Below are 14,142 nucleotides of genomic sequence, written 5' to 3'. Positions count from 1 at the left end.
CGACATCCACGGGCATTTGAGGGCATTTCACGCACCCCTCCGACGTCTTTTCTTTGCTTCCCTTTGCTATCCGCACCCCCGTTCCCCGACGCCGAGAGGGGTGGTGGGGCCACGCCGCTACACCGAGAGGGACAATGGTAGAGGAGGGAGGACGGCCGAAATGAGCAGCAGGTGGTCCCCCGTTTTCAACTTTTGCGCGCAAGTTTTAGTCGGTGTCGCTATGCGCGCCTTCTGTGTGATAAGGGAATCGGCCGACGAAAGGCTGAGAGCACGATAAGACGCGGACGGCGCCTTCACAGACGATCGGCCGACTGTTGGGCGTCGTTGCAGTGTAAATAGGGTGACGACACGACAAAAAAGACTCCAGGCGACAGTCGGCAGACCAAATCGGTGTCGTGTCGCTCTAGTGTAAACGCGCCTTACCTAGCAGCGACCGCGAACGACTCGAGAAGTTCAGCGACGCGCTCGCGGCGTTCATTTGGACAACCTCTCCGATCCTACCACCGTCATAGTCGTATATGCCGGGGGGGGGGGGGGGGGGGGTGCACGGGGGGGCTTGCCTTTCCGTTGAGAAAAGTTAGGGGGGGGTGGAGCCCCCCCACTTTCGACAGCGGTCATTGTCGCTGCAGGCTGGGAAGCTAACAAGTGAGGCAAAGTTTTACTTGAACGCAGCAATCACGTAATTATATATATGAATGTATGTATTATTTCCACAACACAAATACAGATTTGCGGAGGGCGAGTGCGGAAAAATGCGGCTCATAACCGCTTGACCAGCCGCAAGACCCTTACAAAACAAAACAGAAAAAAAAACAGCACTACAGCCAGCAGAGCGGAATTACAGTTTTTCCAGCAGGTTACATAGTACACACATATATATACATTACGTTCATTATATAAAATACAAAGAAAGCTTGTCACTTAACTGCATAACATAAATGAAAGGAATGTTACTTACACGCAAGAAAAAAACATAAGAATGGCATGAGAAGAAGAGGACAAAATATCAATATGCCAACAATCAGGTCGTTAAGCAAACGAGGTAATCTTGAGCGCAACCTCCGAGATCCGTAGTTCGTACGAGAATGTGGTACTCGCCAATATTTGGTCTTCTATTATTATAGGCGGCTTCATGTGCGTCAGGTCAGCCATAGTATCAATGTGTGTAACATTTTTTTTTTCTGCTCTGTTTTGTACGCTAGTACTAAGCGATATTTTAACAGAGCCATTACTTTTGGTATCTTGAGATCCTGAAATAAGGGTGCTGATGGAGAATCGTATGGTTTATTAGAAATAGCCCGAGTAGCCTTCTTTTGCTGGAGTATAGCCGTTTATATTAGTTTCGGAAGTTGTTTCCCAGACTAGGCAACAATAATTTAAATGGCTCCAAAAAAGTGAGTGGGTATTAGCATTTGATAAAACGAGGAAGGTAGCAGAGTGAATGAAGGATTCCGTGATTTGCGAAAGCAAGAAAATCAATGTGACTACACCAGGTCATATTCTGATCAAGCATTACAGCTAACGATTTTACAGAATTTACAAGTTCAATATTGGCATTCTTTAAAGCTAGTCTTTCATCAATAATTACATGCGTATTCTTACTGCCAAACAGCACCGCTTTAGTTTTTCCGGAATTAATGGTCAGCCGACGGTGAGAGACCGTGAGTGCAGTTTACTGAGAACTGCATTCGCTGTTATTTTCAATCCGGCTGGACTGCTGGACTAGAAAAACAACGTAGTATCGTCGGCGTAGATCACAAAACGTGTGTAGGCATCAACGTTTACAATGTCATTAACAAAAATATTAAATAGTAGGGGCGCTAAAATGCTGCCCTCGGGCACGCCTACACTAACTGACCTGATTTGCTGATTTCACACTATTGATTTGTACGAACTGCTGTCTATGACCTAATAAGACCTAACTAAGTAGTTACAAGTTACAATCGTGTTTTTATTTTCATCCTTCGTTTACACGATAAAACGAAAAAAAAGGTGGCAAGAGAAAAAGCTGCTTCGTCGCAGCTTGACGGAGCTCCTGCCACCCGTACATAGGCAACATACAGCAAAATACATAAGCAAAAAATGAATACAGAATAAAGTATTTATTTTCTATTTACACTTTAACGGCCTCACAGAACGTCTGTGTAACACAATATGAAATAAAGGAATAAAATACAAACAATACGAACAATAAAAACGAACAGTGATGAAACTGCATCGCGAGATGTATTTACTGATCACTATAAGTTCTAGTACAGCATTTTGTCGTAATACCATTGTTGATAATCAGACATAGTATAATTGAATGAAGAAAATTTATTTAAGAGTTTTTTTTAGGCCACGCAGAGGTCGAGTATTTCTTGTTTTGTTAGTGTTAATATATCTTTTTTAATATAGCGTTTAATGTAAGTGGCATTGTGTGTTTAACTCTCTCTGTACCATAATGTGTGCGAGAGAAAGGAATTTCAAATGGTGGTTTGTACCTAAAGGGATACAAGGCGACTGTTTCCTTTAGGCTTGCTAGGTCTAAAAACGTGTCAAGTTTGCCAAGTTGAGCACTTCTATACAATATTAGTAATTGGTGGGTGTAGATTTTGTCCGATTTTATAATTCTGTACTTACGAAAAAGTGGATCTGTGTGTTCAAAGAACGTGGCGTTTTCAATAGTCCTTAGTGCTTTTTTCTGTATTAATGTAAGTTTGTGTAGGTTTGTAAGTGTGGTGTTTCCCCACACTGATGCGCTGCGCAATGCCCCGTATACCTTAAAGACATAGCTTACTGATCAAGAGTTGATGATCTATGGAGTCGAATGCTTTTGAAAAGTCAACGAAAACTCCTAATGTTAGTAGGCTCTGTTCAAAATTGCTTAGAATTATTTCCTGTTGTTCAAGGAAAGCAAGCTGCGTTGATCTATTTTTGCGGAAGCCGTACTGATGTTTAGTTGGCAAACCGTGTTTATCCAAGAATTCAGGCATTCCAACATATATAATTTTTTTCCAAACATTTCGAAAAAATAGGAAGAATGGATACAGCTTAGAATAACAGAGAGCTGAGCTAGTTGGTAAGTATTCATTCTGAAAAGAGGCAGGGCGTGCAAACACGGACACAAGAAAGAGATCAGGACACCACAAACGCCGACTAACAACTGCACAACGGCTGAAAAGAAAGAAGGCACGAAAACTTATCTGCGCATGCCCATGCAACCGGCGAACCTATCAATCCGGCACGCGTGGCGGTCTACGTGGAAGATAACTGTTAAGGCATTTGATTTCATCTTTATGCAAGGAAATCGACGGTTGGCTCACGCATGCGCTACCACTATTCTCGATATGCCATGCTTCAATCATCAGGCGCGTTTCCTCATTTCTATGCCGGTACAACACTGCGCATTCATCGAATTTTGGCGTGCACTTACAATCTCGACAATGTAAAGATAGATTAGAAGGTGAGCCTCCTGTTAGCGATCTCTTATGTTCCAACAATCTCTGGTTAATGCATCGGCCCGTCTGTCCTACGTAGAAGCGGCCGCAGCTGAAAGGGACCTTATACACCACACTCGTACGGCAATCAGTGAATTTGTTGGTGTGTTTTACGAAACAATTATCGGTCCGCTTCTTGTCTTTTACTCGCTCATTCTTCACAGCGGCACAAATCTTACCTAGCTTATTGGCAGCCGTGAAAACAACATTAACGCCGTATCTACTTCCTACTTTCTTTAGCCTGTGAGATATGCAATGAATGTACGGAATACCTACGACACGTTTGTTCCTATCGCTTTCTGCAACCATGCTCGGACTTAACACAATAGATTTCTTTAAACGCTCAGCGACCGTGGCCACTGCATCACGAGGATGCCCTACATCTAAAAGACGCGTAACCTGTGCGCTAAAGCTATCACTCATTTTGTGCTCACACGACTTGGTGAGGGCTGACTTAAGGCAAGACATGGCGATGCCGTTTTTTACAACCTTCGAGTGCTTCGACGAAAAATTTAACAGCTTGTTGGAAGATCTAGGAGAATACTGCCAGCACACGTGGTTCTTCTGGAACGTTAAGGAAATGTCTAGAAATTGTATTCCATTATTCTGAGGCACCTCTTTAGTAAAGCTCAGCCCTCCTCCATTTAATTCAAATTTTTCGCTCACGGAAGTTACCACCTTTTCAAAGTCCTCATCACTACAAAAAATCAAGTAGTCGTCCACATAACGAAAAACCTTAATAACCGAATTACCTAAGGCGCCTTCCAAAAGATTGTCAATCTTGCTAAGGTAATCGTTAAATAAGGTAATCGTTAAGTAATCGTTAAAACCGGTCGCTGAGCGTTTAAAGAAGTCTATTGTGTTAAGTCCGAGCATGGTTGCAGAAAGCGATAGGAACAAACGTGTCGTAGGTATTCCGTACATTCATTGCATATCTCACAGGCTAAAGAAAGTAGGAAGTAGATACGGCGTTAATGTTGTTTTCACGGCTGCCAATAAGCTAGGTAAGATTTGTGCCGCTGTGCAGAGGAAGAATGAGCGAGTAAAAGACAAGAAGCGGACCGATAATTGTTTCGTAAGACACACCAACAAATTCACTGATTGCCGTACGAGTGTGGTGTATAAGGTCCCTTTCAGCTGCGGCCGCTTCTACGTAGGACAGACGGGCCGATGCATTAACCAGAGATTGTTGGAACATAAGAGATCGCTAACAGGAGGCTCACCTTCTAATCTATCTTTACGTTGTCGAGATTGTAAGTGCACGCCAAAATTCGATGAATGCGCAGTGTTGTACCGGCATAGAAATGAGGAAACGCGCCTGATGATTGAAGCATGGCATATCGAGAATAGTGGTAGCGCATGCGTGAGCCAACCGTCGATTTCCTTGCATAAAGATGAAATCAAATGCCTTAACAGTTATCTTCCACGTAGACCGCCACGGGTGCCGGATTGATAGGTTCGCCAGTTGCATGGGCATGCGCAGATAAGTTTTCGTGCCTTCTTTCTTTTCAGCCGTTAATTTGTGCGTCTCTTCAGTTGTTAGTCGGCGTTTGTGGTGTCCTGATCTCTTTCTTGTGTCCGTGTTTGCACGCCCTGTCTCTTTTCAGAATGAATGGATACAGGTCTATAGTTTGAGAGTATACGCTATTGTCACCTTTTTTAAAGAGTGCAACTATTTTCGCAATCTGCATTCTTTATGGGGGCGTACCCGAAGAAAGGCAGACAATGTAAATATGTGTAAGTGCCGGTGCGATTATATCCGCAACGAATTTTACAGGCTTTATTTTACTATTATCCGCATCACAATAGTTGCTATCACTTAGTTCTATAAATACGGCAGTTACTTCTGAATCGGTCGTGGGGCGCGAAATAATTGAGCTCTCACAATTCGATTGAATGAAACGGCATGCATCGTCAATCACATTACCGGTAGCCAGGTTAGTAAAGTAATCGTTAAAACCATCTCTCTCATCGGGTATTCCCACTCCATCTGAAATTATACTTATGCTCGTTTGGGCACTCCGTTTATCAAGGAATTAAGCAAACGCCATATTTTATTGCTATCATGGCCGCAAGATGAGAATGATTTCCTGTAATGCGCGGCTTTTGCTGCGCGTAGTTGTTTGGTAAGGTCATTTCTAAATGACTTGAATAGCTTTAGGTCATCGGGATTCCGTGACGTGAGGAATTTTTGAAATAACCTTGCCTTTACTTTTATCTTTTGAAACAGTTCATGTGTCACCCAGGGTTTACGTATCCTTGTCGCAACAGAAACCTTACTACAAGAAGGAAACTCCTTATCATAGTAAGCAATGAATGCTAGCGGTTGTCCTGTCTCTTTCTATGTCGTCCTTTGTTCGCTAGCAATATGGAAGCATACAATCAATACCAACTAGTCCAGCTTAATGCATTAACGTTTTCAAAAAAGCATCATACGCGCTATCAGCACTTGTAGCGGCGACAACTTTATCCCACAACTCGTGACGTAGGTCTTCACGAAAGCACGACAGCCTGTCTTTCGTAATCATTTGCGAAAAACCGACTTGCTCAGCGATCCTTTTGGCTTTTCGTTTAACAGTAATAAATATAGGCATGCGATCACTTATATGAAATAGTGCCACCATTAACAATGGGTGATTGATGGTTAGTAATGAACAAATCTAGGCATGTCACACGTTACCCTTGTTGACGTATTGATAACATTGAAACAACCATATGTGTTTAAAATGACATTGAAATCACGTGTGGACTTACCGTCAGTCAACATGTCAAGATTGAAATCACCACAAATCAATTTGTACTGGCATTCAACAACGTGCTTTAAAAACTTGTCAAAAAATACAAAAAAGTTTTGCTGATTACCTCGCGGCGGTTTGTAGACAACAGACTAAACTGCGCGCGCATGTAAAACTGACAATATCTCATAGTCATCACTAACACACGAAAATTCACACTTTGCATTAAACGAGTCGCACACAAGCAAGCTGACACCACCACAGCGCGAGTTCTTTCTGGATTTCGTAAAGCACTGGTACGTTGGCCTACGACAGTGATAAAACTTGACCTGCGGCGACTATCGTGCGCGTCTCATGAGCACGCATTGTAGGCTCTCTGCTGTGCGGGCTGCCTGCTGTGCGACGCTTTCGCGCCTTGCGCTCGAGCATTGCAGGCTCTCTGTCAGGGGCTCTGGAACATTATAGCAATCTGTCATTTTTATTTATTTATTTCAACATACTGCAGCCCCGCAGGGCTATCGCAGGAGTGGGCTAATGCATACATACATAGAAGAGCATACTACATACATATATACATAGCAGAGCATAACAAGTGCGCTGAACATCAATGGTTAGTAATATACAATAAGAAGTCATCGAGTGATAAAGATCGAACGTAACCGGGCAACGCATTCCACAATTCAATAGAATGAACAAAAAAACTATATTTAAAAGCCACCGTACGATGGATAAAAGTAGTCATGTTCAACTCATGGTAATTTCGGGTGGTTGTTGGTCTAGCAGGTGCGATGTATTTGCTGAGTAGGGGGAACCGTGGAGAATTAATTAAGGTATAAAGAAACTTCAAACATTCAACGTGACGACGGGAAGAGAGACTGGTAAGCTGTAAGATAGGAAGATGGGAACTAGGTGAAAAATACCTGTCAAAGCGACGATAAATGAAGCGTACTGCTTTCTTCTGAACAGATTCTATTTTGTTGATATCCGATATCTTGTGTGGGTTCCACACAACAGAGCCATATTCCAATATTGGACGAACCAGTGTTTTATAAGTGAGAAGTCTTATGCTGAGGGGTGCTGAACGTAATGTGCGTTGCAGGTAGCCTAACTTTCTAAGCGCACGGTTGCACATGAGTTCGATGTGATGAGACCAAGATAAATCCTGAGTGAAAAGGAGACCTAGATATTTGTATTGCGAAATATTTCCGAGAAGGCAACCATTAAACGAATAGGTAAATGGAGGGTGGGAAGAACGCTTGGTAAATCACATGGATACCGTTTTTCGAAAGTTGATTTGCATTTGCCAAGTGTCACACCATGATTGAAATGATGCAAATGAATCGTTAAGGATGATCTGATCATGAGCAGTTTTAATCGTGTGATACAAAACACAATCATCAACATACATGCGGATTTTAACAGGCACATTACATGGCAGATCGTTAATGAAAATCAGAAATAGCATTGGGCCTAAAGTTGAACCTTGAGGGACGCCAGACGTTACAGTGCAAGTGGAGGAATGAGAAGGCTTGAATAGTACGTACTGAGACCTATTGGATAGGAAAGAAGAAATCCAGTTTACTAATGCTTCGTTTTTAAGAATAACAGTGAGCTTTTTTAGCAGTTTGTAATGTGAAACAGTGTCGAAAGCTTTGGAAAAGTCTATGAATATTGCGTCAATTTGATCACCAGCATCAAGGGCCTGGAGGATGTCATGGGTGAATTCACTGAGCTGGGTTATGGTACTAAACCCGCGGCGAAAACCATGCTGGGTATCAGATAAAATATTATTGCAATCTAAAAATGTTATGATTTGCTTGAAGATTATGTGTTCGAGTATTTTACAAGAATGGGATGTGATAGAGATGGGTCTGTAGTTCAATAAGGACTGCTTTTTTCCGGATTTGAGTAACGGAAGAATTTTAGCCGATTTCCAAGCTGTAGGGACAACAGACGTCGAGAGAGATTTCTGAAAGATAATAGTTAAATACCGACTAGTCCATAAGGAGTACCTAAGGAGGAATTCATTGTCTATGTTATCAGGACTACCTTTCTTCTTCGGATCGAGTTTTAAAATGAGGTTCAGCACACCCTGGTTTGAAACAACAATATCGTCAGTAGAACTAGGAGTATGCCCTATAAAAGGAGGAACAACGGAGTTATCGAGTGTAAAAACAGATTGAAAGTAATCATTAAATGCATTTGCAATAAGAGCAGTATCACCCGTAACTGTGTCATTTATTTCAAATGTATCAGTGGTAGAATCCATTGGCAGGACAGACTTCCAAAATTTACGTGGATTATTTCTAAGCAAACCGGGAAGTGTAACTCGAAAGTAAAATTCACGAGCAGCATTAGTTTTGCTTCGAAGTTCCTCCTTTAGAGCAATGAATTGTGCGGCAAGAACAGCATCACCAGCTCGTTTAGCACGCCGCAAACGCCCAAGTCGTCGCGACAGGTGCAAAATTTCCCGTGTAATCCAAGGCAGCTCTGGATTCGTCTTTTTTGTTTTTAACGGTACAAAACGCATGATGCACTTTGAAACAAGGTCACTGAAAAATTTTGTTAAAGTATCAACATCATCAAAAATACTAATCGCTTCAAACTGGGCGAAAGAAGTGCTAAGTGCATCAATAATACCCATATCATCAGCGTGGCTCATATTGCGGAAAGTAGAATAAATGTATCGGGCTTTCGGTACAGGACAAGAAATAGATGCAAAAACAGCTTTATGATCCGATATGCCATCCACAACAGTGCACGCATAACCATAATCGCAGACTCTAGTGCTGAAGAAGACAAGATCTAAAATCGCCGTGCCTCTTGTGGCGTCGCTGACTATTTGCTTTAGGCCGGAAGTTAGTGAAAAGTTCATCGTTTCTCTGTACAGTTGGGAAGCATGACCTAGCGGAGATAACGATGTCCAGTTTATATCGGGGACATTAAAATCGCCCATACATATTAGATTTGGCGAATGAAGAACTATTTCTTGGACGAATGCACTCAAGGAAACCAAAGAGTCCGCAATCAGGTTAGGTGGACGGTAAAAGACACCAACAACAAAAGTCAATGTTTCAAAATAAACTTTACACCAAACCGATTCGGTTTGAGACGGAGCATCAAGCACAGAAAACTTTAAGTCAGAATGTAAATATAAAGCAACGCCACCGCCTCTACCATCGATCCGATCACTTCTTATGACATTGAAGCCCGGCAGCGAAATCTCGGCATCACAAATTTCGTTATGAAACCACGTTTCCGTGACACCGATGACATGAGGGGAGTAGGACAAAGTTAGTGACAAAAAGTCAGGAAACGTGTTCACTAAACTTCTTGCATTAATATTTAAAATACGAAGATTATCGGGGAAATCACGGGGGCGTCAACAAGAAGCAGGAGTAGTGGCCGAAGGAGATGCCATCGCTACAGTATCGTGATTACGAGACTGAAAAATTGTGTTAGACTGCACGTCCCAGTTGTAGCGTATGTTATCAATGAACACGTGATCGTAAACAATGCGCACGGAAGAGCCGCTGTTGCAATGGGTTCTGGTTGCCTCCCCTAGCTTTCTTCTGATAAAACGAACGTTGTTAGAATAGTCTTCAGATGTGCGTTGATCGGAGCCCTTTAGCTTAGATGCGTTTTTAAGAATATGAATTTTTTCACGAAAATCCAGCAGTCTGAAAATGAATAGGGCGGGTGCGACCTGTGTGACGTCTACCTAACCTATGGCACCTTTCGATTTGTGGGCAGTCATGCTCAGCGTTTCCGTAAGAAATTTTGAAACAACGTTGGTCACTGCCCTGTTATCATCATCTGGAGATTCAGGAATACCATGAAGAATCAAGTTATTACGGCGGAGTCTACTTTCTAGGTCATCGTTCTGAGCCATGAGCGTAATCACCTTCTTATTAAGAGAACAAACTGAGCTTTTTAAATCGTATACTATTGTTTTAGGTGCGTTAGACACGGTACTAGACGACTCTAGAGCGTTAAGTCGCGACTCAACAGCCTCAAAGCGCGAATTGACTGAAGAACGAAGCTCAGCAATATCCTGTGCTATTTTATTTTGTCCAGCTAGCAGGCTGGAAAACATGGCAGAAACAGAAGGTTCACTATCGATGGATGCCACGTCGTGCACATCCCCGCTCGGTAACATAGTTACTCCAGAGCCAGTGCCGGAATTACTAGAAGTACCCTTTATACCCCTTGGCCCAGGGTTTAACTCAACGTCACCACTCAGGCACAGACAACTCACGCAGTACATAAGCTGAGCATAAATGGAAACATATAGAGATACAACGGTTTGTGGGCAACCGAGCAGCAGCAAGAAACGATTATTTGAACGGATACAATGTGCGTTGTCCAAATAACATACCTGCACAACAAAGAAGCACCGCGTGAGCATTGTGCTGTCGCTGCTGCCGCCTTGCCCACTGAAGCTGCGCTGTGGCTGGGAGCCTTTTATATCCGATGCTGATGACGTCACGAAGTTGGGCTTGACAAAGGTTTGTTGACCCAGTTGATAGTCAGCGTAGACACTTGGGGACAGCGCAGGCGCAATAGTTGAACCAAGTCGATCTTTCGGCAGCAAGACAGGAAGGGCAGACTGCATGCATCTGCGGCGATCGACGTGTTGGTTTGCGCAAGTTGACGCATTCCGAACCGCCGCGCCGTCCAGGCAGTGTGCCGGGGAATCCACAAGGCTGGCCAGAAACTGCACAACAAAGAAGCACCGCGTGAGCATTGTGCTGTCGCTGCTGCCGCCTTGCCCACTCATGATTTTATTTTGTTCTGCCTGGCCTGAAATTTACTTAATCGCTGACGCAAATACGGGTGGGAACCAGTAAACGTTTTATAGCCCGATTGAACGCTCTTCCTCTTAGAGGAAATTTAGTTTTCTTTCTTGGAAAACGAACAGCATCGCCGTTGCTCCATATATCCAAGCTGCTGTGAGTTAATGAGTGTGCAGAAGGTCAAGTATTTTAGTTGTGCCGAGGCAGGACAGCTAAAGAAGGTTCCCGATTTAGACTCCGATTAACCTGCTTCACCTTGCAATTCATAATGTTATATACACAGCCGGCTGTATATATATATATATATATATATAATATATATATATATATATATATATATATATATATATCTATATATATATATATATATGTATATATATATATAGGTTTCGAAAGAATGTTCCTGGCTATTGGTTTAATTATATGAAAGAAAACTAGTCACAGTGAAAAAACATAACATTTATTCTGAGCTTTCGGCCGGGGACCGGCCGAAAGCTCAGAATAAATGTTATGTTTTTCACTGTGACTAGTTTTCTTCATATATATATATATATATAATATATATATATATATATATATATATATATATATATATATATATATATATATACACTGTAGGAACTTATTCGACATCATCTTCCTGATCTGTAAATAACCATCATCAGTCATTCGCTCGGAGGTCTTTTTTGTCGGCGCCATCTTGCTTTTCGCGTAATCAAGCGTAGGCTGAAGCGTATTATTTCAAGTGGTGGAGGAGCTTTACGATCCCTTCGACCTCTCCTCTAAAGATCCCTCCTGCAGCTCCGTTGGGAATGCCGCTTACGCCAGCAGAACACCATGTCACAAGATGAGCCCACTGCCAACTCATCTAGTCCAACCGCCCGCAGCCGCCCCCACCACTGCCAACAACGCCCCCGCGCGACCCCGAAATATTCTCCAGTCTGCCTGGAGAAGATGTCCAAGACGGCTAGACAACAATGACCGTGTAAGCGTTTACAACAACCGCATGGAACAAGGCGTCGAAGTTAGACCGCGTGCAGTTTTATATTTATTTATTTATTTATTTATTTATTTTACCCTCAGGGCCAAGTGGCATTACAGAGGGGGGTGGGTACAGAAAATTCATTGAACAGGAACAACAACAACAAAAAAACAAAAAACAAAAACAAAAAGCAGTGAATACAGTAGGATCATACAACTGAAACTGGTATAATACAGTGTTAGCTAATACATACAATACTAATACATCACAGAATATATTTATACATTGTTAGCTAATACAATAAAAACAAAATAAAAGCCTAATCACACAATGCTGGCTAATGCAGTACGGAACAAGTGATTATCATTTATGGAAACAATGGTCACCGGGGAGTCTGTTCCACTCCTTTGATGTACGTGGCAAGAATGAAGTGAAGAAAGTTTTCGTGTTACATGAAGGGATGCCTACTTTGTGATGGTGATCAATGCGGCGAGATATGTGCTGTGGGCGAAGAAGTAGCTGGTCGTGCAGGAATGAATGGTGATATATCTTGTGAAATAGGGTTAAACGAGAAACTTTTCTACGAGATGTTAGAGAAGGGAGCTCAAGGGAAGTTTTCATAGTTGTTATGCTCGCAGTTCTGTTGTAGTTAGACAATATAAAACGAACGGAATTATTCTGTACTAGTTCAAGGGAAGTTATTAAATTGTCGTAGCTGGGGTCCCACACGGCTGTTGCATATTCTAGTTTGGACCGTATTAGTGTTTTATAAAGCTGCAATTTTAGGCCACATGGAGCATTAGAAAAGTTACGTCGTAAATAACCAAGCATGCGGTTAGCATTGTTAATAATGTATTCAATATGTGGTGACCAGTTTAGATTAGAGGTGATGTGAACGCCAAGATATTTGTAAGAGTTAACAGAATCGAGAGGAATGTTATTGAGATAGTAAGGGGGCGGGGTTGTGGAAGTTCTGGACACACGCATGATTTTGCATTTTTTAATATTTAGGTCCATTAGCCAATTTCACACCAGTTAGATGTAGCGTTAAGGTCAGATTGTAATACATTGACGTCATTATCGTTAGTAATTTCCCGAAAAATAACGCAGTCGTCTGCAAAGAGATGAATGGTAGATGATATAACAGATGAGAGGTCATTAATGTAATGAGAAATAATAAGGGGCCTAAGACGGAGCCTTGCGGAACGCCGGAATGAACTTCGCGAGAAGAAGAATTGTGACCGTTTGCAAAAACAAATTGTGACCTGTTAGTGAGAAAACATTCAATCCATTTAAGAGGTTATCATCAAGATTAAGTTGATGTAGTTTGTAAAGGAGCAGTCTATGGCAAACCTTGTCAAAAGCTTTTGAAAAATCTAAAAAAATGCAGTCGGCTTGCGATGATTATCAAGAATTTGATGTAAGTGATGTGTGAAGGATATTAACTGCGTTTCACATGAATATGTTTTGCGGAAGCCATGTTGTGCTGACGTGAAGAATGAATTTGATTCTAAGAAATTGACTAGGTTAGTAAATATGACATGCTCGAGTACTTTACAACATATACTAGTCAGAGAAATAGGACGATAATTAGTCGAACAGTTTTTATTACCGGATTTATGGAGTGGAACGACTTTTCCGATTTTCCATTGACTAGGAACAGTAGAAGTGTCCAGGACTGTTTGAAAAATTTTGGTTAGTGCAATGGAACTGTAAGCGCTAGTATTTTTCAAAAATTTTGTGTTAATACCATCGTAACCGGGAGAAGAATCATTTTTTAGTGCTTCAATTCCAACTAGCCAAGACGTGGTTCCTAAATCATGAGAGCGACTTCCGTGATTGGTCTTCCTTCAAGAACCAGCTTCAAGGCTGATTTTCGGCACACCGACACCTCATTCTGTCGGTTCATTCAGTCGGTTCATTCATTCATTCTACGGTTCATTCAGCGCCAGTCCTGTCTCTCTAGTTCCGGTGAATTGTCTTGTGTTTTGCGCACAAAGTTTTCCATCAGCTATGCACCATCTCGCCGAATTTCAAGTTTTGTTAAACCATCGTTCATTCGGAAGTTGCGAGGAAGAAACTGACTGAACGCGTCCAGCATTACGGTGAGTCTTATACCTCGTACATTGAAGACGTTACCGCGCTTTGCC

The 14,142-nt window shown here is 42.1% G+C and overlaps 1 protein-coding gene across 1 annotated transcript in view; it reads right to left on the bottom strand.

Moving 5' to 3' along the window:
- Positions 1 to 10,994, bottom strand: part of LOC125757464 (uncharacterized) — a 77,392-nt gene extending 66,398 nt beyond the window's left edge. The window contains exon 1 of the mRNA XM_049413069.1: positions 10,593 to 10,994. Within this exon, the coding sequence (XP_049269026.1) occupies positions 10,593 to 10,994 (402 nt within the window). The remainder of the gene's footprint in view (positions 1 to 10,592) is intronic.
- Between the last annotated feature and the right edge of the window lie 3,148 nt (positions 10,995 to 14,142).

This window comes from Rhipicephalus sanguineus, chromosome 2 (assembly GCF_013339695.2).
Source record: "Rhipicephalus sanguineus isolate Rsan-2018 chromosome 2, BIME_Rsan_1.4, whole genome shotgun sequence".
NCBI lineage: Eukaryota > Metazoa > Arthropoda > Arachnida > Ixodida > Ixodidae > Rhipicephalus > Rhipicephalus sanguineus.
Note: the sequence above shows the minus strand (reverse complement) of the source record. Positions and strands in the feature narration are given on the sequence as shown.